This window comes from Carassius gibelio, chromosome B18, assembly GCF_023724105.1.
Source record: "Carassius gibelio isolate Cgi1373 ecotype wild population from Czech Republic chromosome B18, carGib1.2-hapl.c, whole genome shotgun sequence".
NCBI lineage: Eukaryota > Metazoa > Chordata > Actinopteri > Cypriniformes > Cyprinidae > Carassius > Carassius gibelio.
The window spans coordinates 6,205,210-6,227,239 of record NC_068413.1 but is presented as its reverse complement, the minus strand read 5'-3'; the positions used below and the strand labels follow the sequence as shown (position 1 = coordinate 6,227,239).

The window sequence follows — 22,030 nt, the reverse complement described above, 5'->3', positions numbered from 1 at the left end:
AAAGTTGTGAAGTTAGTTTGCTGAGGAATTCCTTAGATTTACATCTTTGGTAAGCAAATGGAAAATATATCGAGAATATGTGACGCAGGACCACAAAACCAGCCATTTGTGGAATTGAGATTTATATATCATATGAAATTCATTTTATTGATGTATGGTTTGTTAAGATCGGACAATATTTTGTCGAGATACAACTATTTGAAAATCTGGAATCAGGGAGTGCAAAAAAATCAACATACTAGAGAAAATCACATTTTAAAGTTGTCCAAATGGAAATTCTTAGCAATACATATTACTAATCAAAAATAAAATTTTGGTATATTCACAGTAGGACATTTAGAAAATATCCTTAAGGAATATGGTCTTTACATACTGTATGTCCTGATGATTTTTGGCATTAAAAAAAATCGATCATTTTGACCCATAATGTGTATTGTTGCCTATACCAGTGCGACCTATGACTAGTTTTGTGGTCCAGGGTCACACATATGGTAACACTTTAGTATAGGAACCAATTCTCACTACAGTTGCTTATTGGCATGCATATAGCATATTGGCTGTTTAATAGTAATGGAAAACACATAATTTGCAAGACCATAATCTACATCCTTGATCCTACTTAATACCTAAACTTTACAACTACCTTACTATCCATTAAAAAGCCGTAATTAGGAGTTTGAGGGAAAAGTCGCAGTGAATAGTTGTTAATCGTGAGAACTGGACCTTAAAAAAATAAAAGTGAGACCAAAAATAGGCAAGTTTCACAATATTACCTTTTTCTACCTAGCAGTAAAAGTTTTGTTAGATGCATAAATCTGAAACCAACAACATTAACACTATGTAAATCAGTTTTTACTTATTACATTTTTTGTACAGTTTTCTCAGAACTTTTTCACAGACCCCCAGCACCTTCTTTTTCACCCTCAGTATGAAAACCACAACGTTATGACATAACCTACCCATTATAAACGCTTAGATGAAGCCCACCCATGAAACACTTGTTTCGGGCCATGTAAATTTTATCCTGACAGTAAATGGTTTCTGAGAAATGCACTGGTTCACGCAGAACTTCAAAACTAATGAGAAACAACAATCCAACCCACTAAAGAGCAGAGAATGCATCTCACAGAGACGGAGAAGACAAAAAGATTTCAAAAAAGCATTTTCTGCATCATAACAACATTTATGGGCACCCACAGCAAACTCATATGACAAAGAACTTTTGAGAAAAGACTGAAAAGAATGTCAGTTATTCCACAAATTAGCATGAAATAAAGAAGCATTCTTAAAATAATAATGAAATAAATGTTGCTTTCCAAATATTTTAAACCTGACTCACATGTCTGCTGAAGAATTCATCCACTTCCTCTTGGAGTTTTTTCTGGCACTCTGGATGGAGCGCTAACAGGTAGCAAGTGAATGCTAGCGTGTTGCTGCTTGTCTCGTAGCCGGCCAACAGGAAGATGAAGGACTGACCGACAATCTCATCCTCCGTCATCATTCTCTTCTGCTGGGAGCGCTTGGTGGACTCGTTTCCCGGTCCGTTGTCCTGTCTGTTGTCCATCCCCTGTTCGGTGCAAGCCTGTTCATCGGCATCATTGACCACATCAAAGTGCTCCACAGACAAATACTTGCTGCTCGCCCTGACATCCAGCATCAGCTGCAGAAAGTCTCGCCTCCGCTGTAGAAAAGCAGATCATGAACATGGGTGGTTGATTATGAGGAATGGTGAATTAAATTGTTTGTTCATGGCCATACCTGTTCTGGGGAAAGATCATCTCTCTGTTTAATCATCTTCTGAATACACTGGATAAAGAAGCTGTCCATCTCATCTCTTGATTTATTGGGAAGCAGACCAGCAAGAGGCTGAAGCAGAAACGGAAACGCCACTACAGCAAAACCAGGAAAATGACACGGTCAGAAAGTTGCACTATTTATTTTTTTCTCTTACTCATATGCTAATCGCAATATCAGCATAATGAAAAGAAATAGTTTCATGATATCATCCGTCGGAAGCACTTTCCAAGCTTTGGAATGGTTTTGATGGTTTGACGTACTGAAGAATATCATGATGGGTTTGAAGAAAGTGAAAGCGAAGAACTCGGATGCGTGGTGCACAAAAGGGTCATCGGGGTTGTTTTGAGAGTCCACCTGCGTACCAAACGCCACACTGGCAATTACGTCCATTGTGAAGCAGCCGAAACACCTGCAAAACAAACATGGTTTATATTATTAAGAGCTCTGAAATAATCAGAGAAACAGATGTGCACACATAGGCTCAAAGAAACTCGTACTTGTGGATGTTGAAGCTGTTACCGGACTCAGCGTGGCTCTTCAGGTTTCTCAGTAACGTCTCTGTGGCCGTGTTGATGAGGGGGACCATCTGCAAAACGAGTATTGTGCCCATATAGATATCAGAATCAGTAAAGCCCACAAACCAATGCAAAGGAGTTAGATTACAACAAACTGCTGCCGTGCCGTTAACAATGGAATTAATGCAGTCCAATGTGTTCTTCTAAAAAGCCCAAAACAAATAGTCAAAATGGCTTGTGCAGTCAGGTTTGGTCGGATGTTATAATTCCTTTACCCCACATCTGACATATGAGGCGAGTCCATTAATGGTTTTTGATCCCAGAGAGCATGACCAATGGGAAAAAGGCTCAATTTTATGATCTCAAGAAATGCCTGATGTCTTGATCTTGTTTGATTATATACTATTATGTTGAACAAATACCATATTAATATTCAATGGCATTTACACGGTGGTCCAAAATAACTTAAAAGAATATCATGTTAAGATTTGTGTATGTGCAAATAACAAATGTGAACTGCAGTACAGCATCTTCAAGAACATTTATAATCTTGAGGACATTTTTATAATAACACCTAAACCATTTTCATTTCTATTCAAACTGTATTTCTTTGTACGAGGCTGAAAGGAGCCGACTATTCATCCACGAGCAGAAGACCAGAAATGACACAAAGGGCTCGAGACAGATTAAGCTACTCTAGACGCAGGATTCTTGGAACTGCTCTTCTTCACACCTCTGTATCTCCGTGAGATGAGAGGTTGTCCATGCTCGGAGTTCAAGGCTATGGCTTTCCTCCCTGACACCCATGACTGCAGCCGTGATAAGCCAGCAGCTCTTATGAGACCTATTGATCCCGTCTGCTCAGGAGGAGAGAACGAGAGGAAGAGATACAGGACTAGTCAGTATAGGAAGGAAGAGGACTGTGAGGAAGATGCTGTGTACAGGCTGTTCTGTCCAGATCAAGTCAGTGATATCAAACCAGCATTCAATTACTCAGCCAAATCAGATTACCGTCTTGTTTTCTGATCAATTCTGTCTTATAGTTGCTTTGCTAATAGACTACTTTACACCAGCATGAACTTTAATGCTAGTCTAGCATGGTGAGTTAGGGGCAGGTTGCACAGATGTTATTAAAGCTAATTAATTTTTTCCCCACAATGAAGATAGTTGAACAAGGAAGTTTTGTTGGTTATATTAAACCAGCATATATTATGGCATCTTATGCTAGAAATTAGCAATCAATACAGTCACTATAAGCAAAACATGTTCACAAATATTGTGTAAAATAGATAATTGTTTTCAACATAATAATTATTTTTTGAGCAGGAAATCATCATATTAGAATGATTTCTGAAGGATAGTTAAACTATGGTAACCACAAATTAACCATAGTTTTGTTACATTAATCATAGTTTAACCATAGTATTTATAGTAAAACTGTGGTTATATAATTGAGAATTTATATGCCAAAAACATGGTTGCTACACTTTTACTATAATAATGGTTAATTTTCATAAGGTGTAGTTACATGCAATGCTACTTAAGATTTTAAATTTTTTGAAACAATTGTAATTTCTAAACACACGACCCCTTAAAAAAAATCACTTTCTATGTAGACAGCTCGCTACAAGTCTTGAAACGTTTTGTAATTATTTCCAATAATTCCAATAATTTTTTGATTTCTTAACAAACATGGGATTTCCAGCATTTTACATGTACTTTAGACTACAAAGATTTAGTTCCTTGAAGTCCTACAAATGTAACTAAATTGCCAGATGCAAAAGATTTGTTATTGAACACATTTTGTGTTCACCAGTGGTCACCAGTGCAGCTATTATTTACCAGTGGAACGTCTCGATACTGTGGGTTTTAAAATGCAAACACGATGGCTTTGTTTACTGTAATTAAGTTAATGGAAGTGCTTTAAGACACGGCTCCGAGACTTGGATTAGAGCAGACTGTAAAGACATTTATGAGCTCATTATGAGTTTGTGTCTTTGCCACTGTGCAGTATTTCTCTCCCACACTGTGTTCAGAGATGATGGATTGAGAGTGATGTGCGCGGATTTCAACTGAATGATGTCACACCGTGCCGAATTTAACTTGGGTAAATGGCACTCCACTGTTATGGTGTCTGTGTGTGTGTGTGAGAACAATCACTGTTTCTCCTCTCACAGCAGCACACACCTCTGACATTCCTGACGGACATGTTTACCATTTCAGCCGGAGAATGGAAATGACATCATTAATGGATACTGGTTCATAGATAAACATGTACATACAGTTGGGGCCAAATATATCAGCACCTTTGCTGCAAATAATGCAATATGTGTGCAACTATCTGTAATGCAATCGGTTTAAAAATCACATACACAGCCAGTCAAAAGCTTAGACTCACTTGACAAAACAAATAATTTTTAAAATAATTATGATGCCTAATGCAGCTTTTGATCACTACATTTTCCCCATACTTCCATTTGTGCTACAGTTTTGAGGACTTCACTATTAGAATATTCTAAAATGTGTAAAAGAGTAAAATCAGAGAATAAGTCCACATTTTTGACATATAGAACAAACAGTTTAGTCCAGTTCACAAACCAATGACTGATTTAAACCTGTTCTTTTAAAGAATGAATTTATTTAAAATCACCAAGTCAGGCATGGACTGAAAAAGTTTTTAGACTTAAATTAAATCACTAAATTAATTTACTAAACATACATTTTAAATTTATTAAAATAGAAAATAATTTTTTAAACATTAATAATATTTTACAATAGATTTTTTTAAATGTCTATGTATTTGTAATTTATATGAATACCAAAAGAATCAGTGTTGCATTACACTGCAGGAAAAAAACAAAATTTTTGGCCACAATATGCACATCTCCCAAAAGTCGATTCTTTCTTTATTAGGAGATGAAATCATCTGCAATTCTTGGCAAGGCTAAAGGAGGACAAACTCACAGGGTCAGTTTCCAAGACACAGCTCGCACCCCAGACAGCAAGATGTTTTATTGCAGAAATCAACATTGACAACATAATTTAAACCAGGATTTATTTAATCCGTTACTTTTTAAACCTATTCAATCATTCTACTGGTAAATGAATAAGCTGTCACATGAGACGCAGAGAACGATGGAGAATCGATCGTGTTCTATGATGTAAGATGAGATGACTGGCACTTCACAACATGTTAGCAAGAGGACAAACAGCAATTAACTGCTGTCATCCAAAACCTCCCCATCACTGCTATCATATCTCTTAGCCAATCACAGCATTTCAGCATGGCCAATTATACATTTTCAGTAGACAGCTTCATGTCTTTTTCTTCATCTCAATGATGTCATGTGAATTAAATTCACTGTTTTTCTCCTCTTTAGGAGTGATGTTCAAACCTTTTTTGGTGGGGGTAGGGGTTGCGACCTCATTTTTCACCCGTCTGTCTGTTCCTCTTGACTACCGCACCTCTTTCCTTCCTATTCACTTTCTTCTGTCTTTCTCTGCTTTATTTCATCAGAAAAGAGTGCATGTAAAGTGCAGGGCTGTAGAAGAGGAAACACTCCTTTGTTCTCTCACATGTGATGTGCAAAAAAAAAAACAATGTCAAAGTCTCTTACTGTAGCTCTTGTTCCTATCTCTCACTTTGAGAAAACTGATAGTCTAGTATCATTGAGCTATCATCCACCCAAATGCTCAAAGTGGTAATGACAACACATTGTGCAAATAGGCTCCAACAAAATTACACAATGTGAAAGCAGCCTGATATGATCTCTATCAACAACAAATATCTAGTGACACAGGACAGGATGAGAGACAGTAGAGACACACAGGCTTGTTAAGACTCTCAGATGTGGATTCAAAAGGACATTTTACTGCCAGGGCTCACTGTCTTTTTAAGAACAATGTGTTCTTTGCACTATGTGAGGTTTTCTTTTTTTCCAACATGTTTCTGGATCTACATCCTGTCAACCAATCAGATTTCAATAATAGGCGAAGAGGTGAACAATGTTTAACTATCATCCAATTAGGATTCAGGGACAGGATTTGATATACACTCTTAAAAATAAAGTTTCTTATTGGCATTGATAGTTCCATGAGTATATTCATGGAATTTTACCATTACACAAAATGTGTAAAGTAGAAAAATTGTTATTTAGGTAATAGTTAACTAAAAACTAAAAAAACATTTTATGGCATCTTCTGTACACTCCTCTTATAAATATTTTTTTCAGAAGGTATTTCATAGCAGTGCCACTGAAGTACCCTTATGGGTTCTCCAAAGAACCTATCAGTGAACAGTTCTAAAAAGAACCTTTTATGCATTTGAAAAGTTCTATTGATGTTAAAAGTTCTTCATGGACCTTAGATGCCAATAAAGAAGCTTTATTTTTATAAGTGTCTCATGCAGTCCCAATGCTGTGTACTTCAAACTCACCATGAATATGCATTTGTGAACTAATTTCCATTGTTTTGGGGAATTCATACTAATCTGCACATCTTATGACCAGGATTTAAATCTTATGCAACTTTTTAAACTATTTTAATGGCTGTTATGGAAATATGAGGTCCTCCACGGGTCCAAGATTTTGATCCAGCCGGTTTCAATAGAGCTGCACTTGATTTATCAACACAAGGCCATAAAATGTGATTACATAACAAGAGCAATCGCTTCTTAGAACAGCTTTAATGTTTGTGTAGCACACATTTAGGTAAGATAGCCAAGCTCACCTCTTTCATCTTGGCAGCACTGAAGGTCGGTGTGAGGATGCTGCGCACTCGTTTCCACTGTTCGCCCTTCAGCATGACTAGACTGTCGCTCATGGGTTTAGTCGCACCCTTGACAGTCTGCATTGAGAACACAGCTGGGGTTTATACACTTCAAAAAGGGCATGTTTGTAAAAGGACAAGATTATGACAAAATCTATAGCATTCTTTCAGTTTGTCACTACCCAGTATTGTGTTGTTGGCTATAAATATGACATTAGTAGCATTTGTAGGCCCAAAGCATCCTCTACACAAAGATGGAAACACCTCTAGGCTACGTATGCACTTAAAGTATTCTTATGCAACCATGATTTCACATGTCCTATAAAACATGCAGGATGCAGTTTGTAACGCAACTTGCATATTGCATTCTCAGCATTGCCACAAGAGGTGCTATAGAAGGAAGAAGAAATAACCTTGATTTCACAAGTCACTGAGTTTTTAAAGTGTGTTAGAATGCGATTTGTAACACAATGCAAGCATTTTCGACATTGCCACAAGAGGTGCACAAGAGGCACTAGTCTTCAGGTGAGGTCACATTTACCATTGTATGGTAAAGTGTCGCAGACCAAATCCAATAAATTCAAGTGAAATCCATGTAACTGTGGACTTAGCATAACGGTGAAAGTTTAGCTTTTCCCAGATTTCCAAAAGAAACCTAGCTACACTTAAGAGTTAATTTTTTTTTTTAAGATAAATTTTTAAGGATAAATTAAATATAGAGGTTGTTTCTGCTATAGCATTTCAAAAATATCTAATAGGACACATCAACAATACCTCTGCAAAACATTCACACCTGCATCTCCATATTTGCATAGAGAATGTTTTAGGCTTAATAGATGAACCACAGCAAAGTGTAAAGACCTTTCTCAGTTTCTGAACTTCTGAAAAGTGTCTATAAAAAGCTCTAAATGAATTCATATTGGCAATTCTAGTCCCAGATTCATTAAAACTACTGTTATACACGGAGTTGGCTAAGTTGTTAGGCTGAAAGTTAGTGCAGCGACCAAGGCCAGGTGGCAGAGCTTTGCGCTGGGCCGACTTTGATCTTGACTGTAGATCTTTGTGTAAACGGCAGCCAACACATGCTATTTGTTTGTTTTTTTGGTTCCATGACAGCCTCCTTTTATGAGTTTTCTCCCACTGTTGGTTGTAGATGTGCTTCATCCATCACACAAACAGGTCAAGAGGTAGCTGATAAGCCCCAGTGGTGCGCATGGCCTCAGTATTGATCTGGCCCTGCCATAATAGTTTACCCAGCAGGCTCAGCTCCAGCAGCAAGGCCATCTCATGACCTTTGTCTCTGTTTTGATTCATAAGTCATGTGATCATTTGTTTCTGACCTCCCTGGACTTACTCAAAAGTTCAAAGCTCTGGAGCTTTTTGCCAATACCTTATTGTTAGCACGACGTGCACTCTCAGCAATGATTTATACACACAAATACACACCTACATTCAGTAAATCCTTTCGACTGCATGAAAAAGTGAAAGTAATACATCAAACCCACCTGTCATTGAGCTGATTTTATGATATATGGGAGATGCTATGTGTGTATCTGTGATCATAAATGATGTTGTTGACAAACAATTGCGGAATTATGTGATGACATCACTCAGGGCTTGACGGCCTTCAAGTAGGAATGAAAATATCGTAATAATGATTTCTGAGCACATGAATGATAAAGCAAGGACATTTAAAAGTATGAAACTCTGACTGCTAGATGATACATGAGTTGCGAGTTATGTTGATGTAAATCGAATACTCGATGGCGCCGCGCATGGCTGCTTCAGTGCTTGGCTCTCCAGTGTTTGTACTGTTTTTGTTCGTTTTTCCTGTTTTTTGTTTAACAAACACTATCAGTTTCACCAGGGATGAACTGTTGAACATTCGGCAGAACACACCACAAGATCTTTTACCGGATTTAAATTATTCAGACGTTTTATTGAACGTTGTTATCGGAGGAGCGGCGGCGCTGATCAAGCGCTTCAGGACGCGCAGACGGGGGAAGCGAGCGGGAGCGCTCGTCAGACTCAGGAAGCGCGGATTTCGAACGCCGTTGCCTAGCATCTATCTGGCAAATCTCCGCTCTCTACCTAACAAAACAGACGAACTGCTTCTGCTCTCTCGGACAAATAAGGATTTCTCTCACTCTGCTGCTCTGTGTTTCACGGAAACCTGGCTGAATGACGCCATACCGGACAGCGCGCTCCATCTGCCGGGCTTTCAGCTGTTCAGAGCGGATCGCGAATCAGAATCTACTGGGAAATCGCGTGGCGGCGGGACATGCTTTTACATCAATGAACGGTGGTGTAGAGATGTAACTGTGTTAAAGAAGATGTGCTGTCCTGATCTAGAAATGCAGTTTGTCAACTGCAAGCCGTTCTATTCGCCGCGGGAGTTTCACTCGTTCATTCTGGTTAGTGTTTACATCCATCCGCAAGCGCACGTGAGCTCAGCTTTACAGAAACTCGCTGATCAGATCACAGAGACAGAACAACAACACCCGGACTCTGTTTAAATCATTCTTGGGGACTTTAATAAAGCCAATCTCTCCCGTGAACTGCCAAAATACAGACAGCATGTTACATGTCCCACCAGAGACAGTAATATATTGGATCACTGCTACACCACAATAAAGGATGCATATCACTCTGTTCCACGAGCAGCTTTGGGAAATTCTGATCACTGTCTGATTCATCTTATACCATCCTACAAGCAGAAACTTAAATCTGCTAAACCTGTAGTAAGGACTGTGAAGAGATGGACCAGCGAAACAGAGCAGGATTTACAATCTTGTTTTGACCTCACTGATTGGAGTGTTTTTGAAGCTGCTACCACCGATCTGGACGAACTCACAGAGACTGTAACATCCTATATTAGTTTCTGTGAGGATGTTTGCATTCCTACCAGGACTTATTTAACTTTCAACAACGATAAGCCATGGTTTACAGTAAAACTCAGACATCTTCGTCAGGCCAAAGAGGATGCCTATAGAAATGGGGACAGGGTCTTGTACAATCAGGCCAGGAACACACTGAACAAAGAGATCAGAGCGGCTAAAAAGACCTACGCTAAAAAGTTGGAAGACCAGTTTTCTTCCAACGACTCAACTTCAGTTTGGAGAGGACTGAGGGCCATCACAAACTACAAGACACCATCCCCTTGCACTGAGGCTAATCAACGGCTTGCTAACGACCTGAATGAGTTTTATTGCAGATTTGAAACCCCCAACACCCATTCTGACTATCTCCCTGCACAACCATTAACACATCCTGCAATCCCCCGTTCCACACCTACTGCTCTTCAAATCTGTGAAGATGATGTGCGCCAGGTCTTCAAGAAGAACAAAAGAAGAAAAGCACCAGGCCCGGATGGTGTTACACCAGCCTGTCTGAAAATCTGTGCTGACCAGCTGGCCCCCATCTTTTCACAGATCTTCAACAGATCCCTGGAGTTGTGTGAAGTACCTTCCTGCTTCAAACGCTCCACCATCATCCCCATCCCAAAGAAACCCAAGATAACAGGACTTAACGACTACAGGCCTGTGGCTCTAACATCTGTCGTCATGAAGTCGTTTGAAAAACTGGTTCTGGGTTATCTGAAGGACATCACTGGACCCTTACTGGACCCCCTGCAGTTTGCTTACCGAGCAAACAGGTCCGTGGATGATGCAATCAACATAGGATTGCACTTCATCCTGCAACATCTGGACAAAACAGGGACTTATGTGAGGATCCTGTTTGTGGACTTTAGTTCGGCTTTCAACACCATCATCCCAACAACCCTCCAGACCAAACTGACCCAGCTCTCTGTTCCTAGCTCTATCTGTCGGTGGATCACCAGCTTTCTGACAGATAGGCAACAGTTAGTGAGACTGGGGAAATTCACATCAAACAGCTGCTCCACCAACACTGGCGCCCCTCAGGGATGTGTTCTCTCCCCTCTGCTCTTCTCCCTTTACACCAACGACTGCACCTCTAAAGACCCCTCTGTCAAGCTCCTGAAGTTTGCAGATGACACTACAGTCATCGGCCTCATCCAGGACGGTGATGAGTCTGCTTACAGACAAGAGGTTGAGCAGCTGGCTGTCTGGTGCAGTCTTAACAACCTGGAGCTGAACACGCTCAAAACAGTGGAGATGATCGTGGACTTCAGGAGAAACCCCCCTGCACTTTCCCCACTCACCATGATGAACAGCACTGTGACTGCAGTGGAGTCATTCAGATTCCTGGGAACCACCATCTCTCAGGACCTGAAGTGGGACAATCACATTGACTCCATTGTAAAAAAGGCCCAACAAAGGTTGTACTTCCTTCGCCAGCTGAGGAAGTTTAACTTGCCACAGGAGCTGCTGAAACAGTTCTACTCAGCCGTCATTGAGTCTGTACTGTGTACTTCTATAACTGTCTGGTTTGGTTCAGCAACAAAATCAGACATCAGAAGACTACAGAGAACTGTTCTGACTGCTGAAAGGATTATTGGTGCTCCCCTGCCCACCCTTCAAGAACTGTATACATCCAGAGTGAGGAAAAGGGCTCATAAAATCACTCTGGATCCCTCACATCCAAGTCACCCCATTTTTGAACTTTTGCCATCTGGCCGGCGTCTCAGAGCCGCAAATACCAGAACAGCAAGGCACAAGAACAGTTTCTTCCCCCAGGCAATCTACCTCATGAACAGTTAAATGTTCCCCACTTATGCTTATGCAAACAAAAGTGCAACATCCTTATATTTATTTGTTACCCCTCCATCCTAGTACATCCCTGCATCTTTTTCAATCCTATCCCATTATCATTTATAGCACAATTGTTTATACACCTATTTATTTGGCTACAATTTTTTTTTTTTTTTTTTTTTTTTTGTGTCTGTGTGTTGGTGTCTCTGTGTACTGGAAGCTTATGTCACTAAAACAAATTCCTTGTATGCGCAAACATACTTGGCAATAAAGCTCTTTCTGATTCTGATTCTGATATAGTATTTTATCATATTTAATAACATTTTAGTTTAATAAGTATGCTTTATTTTTATTTTCAATTAACAACATGATTTAAAGTTTAGTTTTATTAAATAAAAAGTTAACAACACAGACTTAAATTCAAGAAACAATGAATGAAAACACGTCCTAATATCTTATTCATCTTGCCTCTCATATTTTAAGGAGTTAAGTCAAAACTAAAAATTAAAAACTCATTTAATAAGTCATTTTTGCTGTGTATGTATTCTTCAGGCTTAATAATACAACTTGAGATGAATTGTTGCATGTGTATTTGATATTAGACTGTAAATGCAATGTCACTCACTTACCATTCTGTTGGGAAACTTATTGAATTCCTTCACCATCACCTGTCTGAGCATATCTGGGTCTGCTATGATCACTGTAGGCCGCCGGCCTATATAATAACTGACACACACATATACAGAGAGAGAGAGAGAGCAAACAAACAAGATAAAATGAATAAATAACAGGGCACCAGTCAAATTTCAGGGGAATAGCAGGAGACAAAAGAACAAAGGACAAATACACAAACACATAAAGCAGCACATCTGTGGCTGCAGACCCCGTCTTCCCTTCATTTCACTGACAGGGGTACAGACACGCATCATGTGTGTGTGTGTGTCAAGGTCAGCCCATGAATGAAATTTGATGAGGCTGCTGGGTAGCTTTTTTTGGCAGCTTTCACTGCTGAGATGTGGTGAGGTTGTACCGTCAAACGCTGTGAAATAGAGGATTGTGAGCGCGAATACATGTGCCCTTGCATGTACCAGCATGAGGCACCACCTTCCCCTCAAATGCAACTTCCTGTCATTTTCATGGTTTTATGGCTGCAATCAACTTCACAGGAAATGGCAGAAACAAGCAGATAAATAAACACCTTTTATTAGGAACCGATAATTGAATATGAAAGCTCAAATATCTGAAAGCATTAATCTATTTCATAGAAGATTTTGGAAGCTCCTTTTTTCCAGCAGAAGGCAACGCTTCGGTTCATTACTGTGTCCAGTGGCTGTAAAGCACATTTAAGCCCAGCTGGAGGCAAACGCAGCCGAAACAGATCACTCTTATCATTTACTGTCCTCTCTTTTCATTTGCCGGTGTCAGTTTGGTACCGTAAAACTCAGAGCAGAATGCATAGGCCCTTCATATCATCTTGTGCTAATGAAGCTGACATTGGCGGTCCACATGGCTCTAGGAGCAAGTTGAGTTTAATTAAGCTTGCAGCTTAGTGACCTATAAAACACTGATCTCATTAGTATGTCTTGGTTTATCTATGCATCTGCGCCGGCGGTCTGTTCGCAAACCAAAAAGCTGTGTGAAAAAGTCTCTCAAGAGCAATAGAGACTGATATCATAAGCAAGAGAGACTAAAATATCACTCATACTGCAAAAGACCATTATAAATGTCATTTTTTCCATGAACTATATTTATAAATTAACATTATGCAGCATTATTATATGCTGTAATATAAATAGATTTTCTAGATGATTTAGATGACTATGTAAGCCCATATCTGCCACAGTTGGGTAAACAATATGAATCTGTATGTCATGATCAGAAACTTTCTCAGTTTTTTATTATGAGATACGAAGAAATTATTATGTATAAGTTCCTATTTTGTATGTAGAATAAATTTAGACTTAACTAACTCATGATAGTGTTTATTATTATGATACAGTAGGACATTACTGTGAGAAAGTTTGACTTTTTATGCGATACTGTATTAATAATAAAGAGAAAGTATCTTGTAATAATGAGAAACTTTCTAATTATAATATTATGGTAGCACTTTATTTTACTGTCCTATTCCACATGCACATACTATGTACTTGTTATAGTAATTAAATATTTTTATTTAATAATATTTTTAAAAGTCTATTTCATATGATTTAACTAACTCATAATGAATCTTATCATCACTATGCTACAGTTTGTCATTAAGAGAAACTAAATAATACTAATATTATTAGTTTCTCGTTTTTACAAGATACTATACTACTCATATTATTTTGAGAAAGATTCTATAAATACTAATATTATAATGGGAAAGGTTTTCTTTGTTATGAGAATTTCATTGTTAAATCATTACGGGAAGTTAAAACATTTGGAAAAAATCTCATTATGACATGAACTCATAGGGTTTACTTTATTGAGAATTTCTTATTTTTATGACTTGCAGAATATATTTTTTTCCTCAACGGTGGCAGAAAAGGGCTTCCATATCAGAATGTACTCAATGATGTGCATCGTCTTTAAAATTTATTTAGATACTTAATTCACACCTAAAAATATATGGGAATCACTGCATGACATTGCATATACTCTATCATCAAACAAACTGTTCTTTAGCTGTCAGCTATTAAAAAAAAGTTACTACCACTATACCAACTGGCCTCTTTCACTCATGCATTCTGCCATTTCTAGATATTTTCAAACCATATCTGAAGGATATATTTTGGGTAGAGCAAAAAAATAAAATCCCACCTTCGTGAGCAAACCTCCTGCATGTTATATTGAGCACTTCTGCAATGTGCCGAAACGTCTGAACTTAGATGACTGATGTCTTGTACTTCGGGAACCGACAAGGGTTTTAAGGAGCATGCAGAGCATTCATATGTATTTCAAAGCCCTTTGATTTCAGTGAGAAGCTCAGCCTCTCGGATTACTCCAACTGAAAGATGTCGTAATGTCTCCTGACATATATCCACACGACTCTGAATTAGATCCCCTTTTCCGGTCCCGACACCCAATCCAGAACCCCCGGATCCCATTGAACACTAATATGGACATGCACACAAGCAGACAAAACCAGCGTCATTCTGATTCTCTTCCCCTCTATTCTGCTCATATTAAACACAGGAAGCCCAGTGGCACTCGCTGCTTTGATCTCCCTGGAGGAGAAGTCGGCCTCTCAGAAGCAGGCATATTAAAACTCAATGTCTGGCTAGCGACAGACTAAATTAGAGGACACTGGGCACTCTGTGAGAGGCTCATGCTGTCTGAATATGAATGACAGAACCGTGAACAAGGGCCTCGTGTGTGATGGGTGTTATACACAGATGCTTTCGTATTAAAATAATTCTATAAATGTGGAAATGACTAAAGCAATCATGTAGGGCACTTTTCATCAGAGACATAATCAGAAAACAATTTCTATTACACAAGGGGTAATGAGAAGTCGTTCATGTTTCACTTGGCAAAACAAATAGATTTTGCATATTTGTGTTTATTAATGCCTTTGACGAAAGCTTTCCTGGATAATAAAAAATGGTTTCTTTCAGACATCAATCTCCGAAACAACAAATTTAATCCAATTTATTCATTTGATTGACACTTTAATAACAGCAAGAGTCAAATCCAAGGAGACTTACCCACAAATTCGTCCGTATTTCTTTATTAGGTCAGACTGTGCGTTAAAGAAACCCTGTGGAAGAGCAGAAAACCCACATCAGTATGAAAGCATATTAAGGAACCTTGTGGAAACATGTGGTCAGATTTATTTTAGAGACTGACAAAGTTTCACATCATCTACAACAATCAGATTTAAAGGGATGCTTCACCAAAAAATAAAAATTCCGTCATTAAATACTCACCCTCATGTCGTTCCAAATCTGTAAGACCTTCGTTCACCTTCGGAACACAGTTTAAGATATATTTGATGAAATCCGAGAACTTTCTGACCTTGCATAGACACTAATGCAACTGACACTTACAAGGCCCAGAAAAGTAGTAAGGACATTATTAAAATAGTCCAAGTGACATCAGTAGTTCAACCGTAATTGTATGCTGGTACGTGAATACTTTTTGTCCCTGTCAGTCCTTGACATGCATTCATGACAGTACCACACAATTGTGTTGCGATCTATGCAGGGTCAGAAAGCTCTCAGATTTCATCAAAAACATCTTAATTTGTGTTCCAAAGATGATGAAGGTCTTATGGGTTTGGAATGACATGAGGGCGAGTAATTAATGACAGAATTCATTTTTGGGTGAACTATCCCTTTAATGGTGAAATGCCACACAACTTAAATACCTTCATTAAACAATTTTATGTATTTATTATTTGAAAACTGGCAACATATTACATATACTGTGTGATATATATTCTGCTGCAAATATTTGCTGCATGCTTATACTTTATTAGAAAATTAGAAGATTAAACAATTGAGAGTAAGAGAAATGTGAAATCAGGAAGTTACACTAAAAGGACAAAAGTATTGGGACACCTGACCATTACATCAACAGGCACTTAAGTGACATTGCATTCAAATACATAGACATTAATATGAAGTTGATCCCCCCTTTGCAGCTACACCTGCTTTCACTTCTCTAGGAAGGTTTTCCACAAAATTTAAATTGAGCATTTTCGGGGTCAGGCACTGGTGTTGGATGAGTAGGCCTAGCTTGCAATCTCCATTCCAGTTTATACCAAAGGTGTTCGATGGGGTTGAGATCTCACACCAAACTCATCCAACCATGCCTTTATAGATCTTCCTTTGTGCACTGAGGCACAGTCAGAACCTTCCTTAAACTGTTACCATAAAATTGGAAGCATATAATTGTCCAAAATGTCTGTATGCCGCCCGAAGCATTAAGATTTCCCTTCACTTCTTCCCTCTTTTACACACCATGCACCTCACTGACCCCGCTCTGTGACTTCTGCTTTATTGCTGCTGTTCCTAAATGTTTCCATTTTTCAATATGACCACTTACAGTTGACTGCGAAATATCTATCAGGAATGAAATTACATAAACTGAGTGGTTTCCTATCATAGTGCATGTTTAAATTCACTGAGGTCATGACCACAAACATTTTTTTTCCACAAATGTTTGTAAATGCATTCTGCATGGCTAGCTACTTGATTTTATACATCTGTGGGTGTAGTTTAAGATCTTATGCTGTTTAAAGCAATTATTTATTTTCTTGGATAACCCCATCTGTCTTGTTTGACTTCCCAGCACAATATAGATCAATCACTATGACTCCTAAAGAGGCGCTTACTACATACAGTATGTGAACACAGGTTACTGCAGCTACAGCATCACACTTATCTACCAGTAGGGGTCAGCACAGAGCAAAAACACCGACTGCGCTTGGCTCTCTCGAGGTTTATGGGCTCTCGGAAGGTTTACTGAGGTCTACTGAGAATATTATTCTGAACTATCCATAACCATAACACTATAACAGGGATATTATCATATCCCTATTTAGAATCGAAGAACATATTAAACTTTGCACATAAGGCTGCTGAGATTGCATTGTTTATTGAGGCTGGTGGGATAAAGTTAAGAAGTTACACAACAAAACAAACAATGAACACATTAAGTGCTGACTGTAAAATGCACACACACACACACACACACACACACACACACACACACACACACACATAAAGAGCGTTAGTTTGGTATGCATGGCAGCCGGTGGCTCTGCTGTCTTTACTAATGAAGGCACCAAACCGTCTGCCCTCCCTTCTTCATCCCACCATTCCTGCAGTCTACCTGGTGGGCATTAGGCAGAGATGTATGTGTGTGTTCCTCAGTGAGCATTAAGCAGTGGGGTGTGTGCCCTTCCGTCCCGAAGTCCTCTCCCTCAGCCTTTTATTACTGTTCTGTCATACGGAAGAGGCTGCGTGTGCATCAGACAGTGCTGTACAGTTTAACAGGAGGCTCAATTCAAACAAATTAGTTGCTCCTGCCTTTGGCTTCATTGGGGATTCATCTCGGATGGATACGATCAATAACGCCGGGTCTGACTGAAATAGCCAGTCTGCGATCTTATTGGAATTCTCTTAAAAAGATTAGCCACTTCAAGTTGTTTCCTAGCACATATGTGACCTTGACCTCTGCGCAGGTCTGAACATCATGCTGCTTCTCTTTGTCTCAGTCGCTAATCATCTTTCATGTTACACAGAGTCATGCAGACAGACGTTCAATGCGTGACTGAGATGATGTGGAGGAAGGTATGGGAAATGCACTTTTAAAAACTATTCTATTCTGTATTCTTTAAAATAAAGACTCCATAGAAGAACCTTTTTTCTAACTGGTTCCATCTGAACATCTGAAGAACCTTTCTGTTTCACAAAAGGTTCTTTGTGGCAAAAGAAGATTCTTCAGATAATAAAAGGATAAAATAAGGGATGGTTCTTTAAAGAACCTTTGACTGAATGTTCTTAGTGGAACTAAAAAATTTTCTTTGGCATCGGTGTGAAGAACCTTTTAAGCGTCTTTTAAGAGTCTATTCTATTCTATTCTATTCTATCTTTTGGAGGGACACTTTCAAAAAAGCCTTTCTTAGTTTTTTACATTTACATGTGGGTAAATCTGAAATACACTGGGGAAAAAAACACCAAGTAATTCATTAAATAGAATTTAAGATTTTGAAGTTGAAACACTGAAATAGCATTTTCTTTTTGTTTTATGTACAATTTAGAAAAATGAGTTTTTGCAGTGTAATGATTCCATTAGGACAGATGCTGATCGGTCATCTGTAGTCTCTTCAAATGAGATCAATTTATGTAGACTTTAAGATCATGTATTCTGTCTGTCCAAAAGTAATAGTAATTTATTCAGAAATATTACTCTGAAACAAAGCCAAATATAGTATCTGTTTGAGTATCTAGCTACCATATGAGTCTTAAAGAAAACTCTACATGTCTTTAAATGATTCAGTGCCACAAACCAGGCAAACCAAGTAATTATTTCTTCCCCAAAGGCACTAAATGCAACAGATCAGTTTCAAGATCCAAAAAACCTGTGCACCCAGACTCTTGCTTATAAAACATGCAACCTTACTGGATCTTGTAATTTTTACCAGTTTTGTTTGCAAAATGCATCAGATGTCGCTAAGTTTTTAATGAGCATTTTGCTTCTCTCTGACCCTTAGTATTAAACAGACTTTTAAAAATAGAAAAAACTAAGGAGACCTTGATGCTTTTACTCATCTAGAATGCATTAATTGAATTAAAGTGCAGTAAAGATATTTATAATATTACAAATATGTAATTTCTTTGTAAAAAAAAAAAAAAAAAAAAGTTTTCCATAAATTAAAATGATGTTGAACTGAACAGTTATTTTAAATTGTAAAAGTATTTCCTGTGTTTTTAATCCAATATATGCATGCTTTTAAGTAAATAGTCTTGACACACTGGGCAGGCAGCTTTACATTGTTAACATTAAAGTCGGTCTACATACAGTAGCTCTTTTTATTTCAAACTACCATGACAAATCCTGTTTTCCAGATACGTCCCCTATGAAAATACAGAAAGCAAGTATGTCATGTGTGCTGGCAACTGAGAGAAAGAGAGAGAGGAACTGCATCTAGGTTGTTTAGGGTCTTAAATGGACCAAATCTCATGTCTGTGAGTGTTGTATTTGGTAATGGAGTGTGTCATGATAATGTGCTGCTGTGGGTTGCGAGAGATTCTGTCGTCTAGTCTCTAAATGTGACTCAATCCTCCCCTGTATCCCAAACGCTCTTTGTACATCACTTCCTGTTACCCATGATCCTCAGTCACACCCTGGCTTCTCTCTTCTTTCTTGTACCTTCAAATGAATCCAAATAGATATTTAATGTTTCATCTCTGTCTTACATTTCCTTCTCTTAAGACTATTCAGAGTATATATTGTTCAAAAGTTCAGAGTCATAGATTTTTATATACTTTTTATTTAGCAAAGATGAAATAGATTTATCAAAAGTGACAGTAAAGGCATTTAAAATCTTACAAAAGATTACTATTTTTAGTTTATTTATTTTTAATGTTGTATGAATCAAAGAATCCAAAAGTACTGTTGTACTTTAAAAATGTTTCTTGAGCATCAAATCAGCATATTAGGATGATTTCTGAAGTATCATGTGACACTGAAGACTGTATTTATGACTATTACAGGAATAAATTGTTATAAATTATTAAATAAATGAATCCTTGGTGAGCACAAGATACTTCTTTCAACAGTTTTCATTTAGTCGTCATTTATTCTTGATCAGTCTGGATCATTTTTCATCAAAAATCTAAAGCAAACAGTACATAAATATGCATTTTTGTATAAATATATTAATTAATTAATTAATTATAAAAAATTACATTTTATATGCAATTTTGTAGTCTCCAGTTAGGATCTGATACATAATGAACAAAACTTGATTCTTCTTTAAACTAACATACACAAAACTGGAAACAGACTTAACAAAACTAGACTGGATAACTTCATGCAACTTCTGTTTTATTTATTTTTTGGTTCACTCGTCATCAATCCGAAACACAGAATTTGCTAACATAACCTATGCCTTACTTTCCTTCTCCTTTCTCGCTTTCAACATCTCCCTTTCCTCTTTTGCATTCTCACTGAATTTCTAACTTGAAATGCAGTCACCTGCCTCTTGAGAGGGGATTGCGTCTGCGTCTCTAGTGCCAGTAACACAAAATGTGCCTACAGTCGCACACGCAGACCTACAGGATTTAGCTGAGAGGCTGGCCTGTGGAAGTGGGTCAGAGGATTCTGCTAGAGCAATGCTCTGGAGACCACTGTGTTTGAGACTTGAGTCTGCTGACGTGTGCACAAAGCAGACAAAGGCTGCACAACAGCATACAAAAACCCACACACTAAAAAAAGCACATACCTTTAGTTCACCTGGGGAGCTTCATCTAGACACGCAGTAATTATGCATGCATGCTTATTCATTTACGCCTTTCTCACTTCCATCTAATAACAATTAATCACAACGAAGAAGACATGAATTGAGATGAAAATGACGGAGAAAGGAAAACAGACAGGCAGATCGAGAGGGAGAGAAGGAAGAGGGAGTCCTGTCATAAAGCGAATGATAGAAAGACAGAATGAAAAGAGTGTTGTGAACGACATGCTGTCCAGTCAACCATTACTGTCTGACAGTTACATATTGATCTGAGAATCTATTCAGCACCAGAACAGCACAAGGGTTGAAATCAAAGCTTTATTTAAAACAAGCCAGTGTGCTGGTGGGGGAATTTCTTTAAAAAAAATGCAAAAATCTAAAAGGAATTTTTTTTATTTTATTTTTTCAATAAAAAAAAAAACATTATACTTTTTTTTATGAGGGAAAAAAAAACTAATTTAATGTTTTACTTTTTAATCATTTTAAAACAATTACCACTCATTGTTATGTACAGTAAAAATTCTGATTTAAAAAAATAAAATCAGGCAGTAAAAAAAAGTTATGTGGTGTATACTCTCAATAGTCTAGTAAAAATTTGCACTATTCTAATTTTTTCATTACCAATAATAATAATAATAATAATAATAATAATAAAATAAAAAATGTTGGTAATTGTCTGTCAGGACATTATCCTGTAATTTTACAGCCATTTATGTTAATTCTTATACAAAATGCAATGGAGTGCATAATTCAAAATACAGGTAAAAATAAATTATTATTTCTTAATAATACAGTTAAGTGCCCAATATTCTTTACACATTTTTTTACAGTAAAAAAAAAAAAAGAGCAAGACGTTGAATCAAAAAATTTACATGCATTTCAAAACATATTCTTTATTGATACATCCTCCTAGATTTTAAATGTTATGAAAATACGCAGATACATTTTAATGGTGTTCTTTTGATTTTTACTGTAGGGTGAAATATGAGGCAGACTTGTTCTTTTATGGCATTCATCATTATAGGTTGCTGGATGAATCTAGGCATTTCATATTCACAAATGAAAGTCCATTTCATACTCTCACTGGAATCAAACAGCCCTAAAGCATAGAAAATTTGGCCTTTATTTCTAATAATCCACGTCAAATCATTCTCATTAAACTGCAGACTGGCAGAAATGAGAATCCTCAAGGTAGCTGCTGATTTGCTACATTATAGTTTGGGACTGAGATTAAATAAAAAAACAGAAGGAATTAAAAGTATTAATTTTGCAATATTAAACGCACCCACTCTCCCTGTCCGTCTTTTATATTATCGTCATAA

At 37.7% G+C, this 22,030-nt stretch overlaps 1 protein-coding gene across 2 annotated transcripts in view; it reads right to left on the bottom strand.

Annotated features, from left to right (window-relative positions):
• Positions 1–22,030, bottom strand: part of LOC127976933 (thromboxane-A synthase-like) — a 59,330-nt gene that overhangs the window by 15,819 nt on the left and 21,481 nt on the right. For both annotated transcript variants that reach the window (XM_052581524.1, XM_052581525.1), the window contains exons 4-10: positions 15,445–15,497; positions 12,382–12,478; positions 7,041–7,157; positions 2,295–2,383; positions 2,058–2,206; positions 1,759–1,889; positions 1,340–1,681 (exon numbers count right to left, since the gene is read on the bottom strand). In XM_052581524.1, coding sequence (XP_052437484.1) covers positions 1,340–1,681; positions 1,759–1,889; positions 2,058–2,206; positions 2,295–2,383; positions 7,041–7,157; positions 12,382–12,478; positions 15,445–15,497 — 978 coding nt within the window. The remainder of the gene's footprint in view (positions 1–1,339; positions 1,682–1,758; positions 1,890–2,057; positions 2,207–2,294; positions 2,384–7,040; positions 7,158–12,381; positions 12,479–15,444; positions 15,498–22,030) is intronic.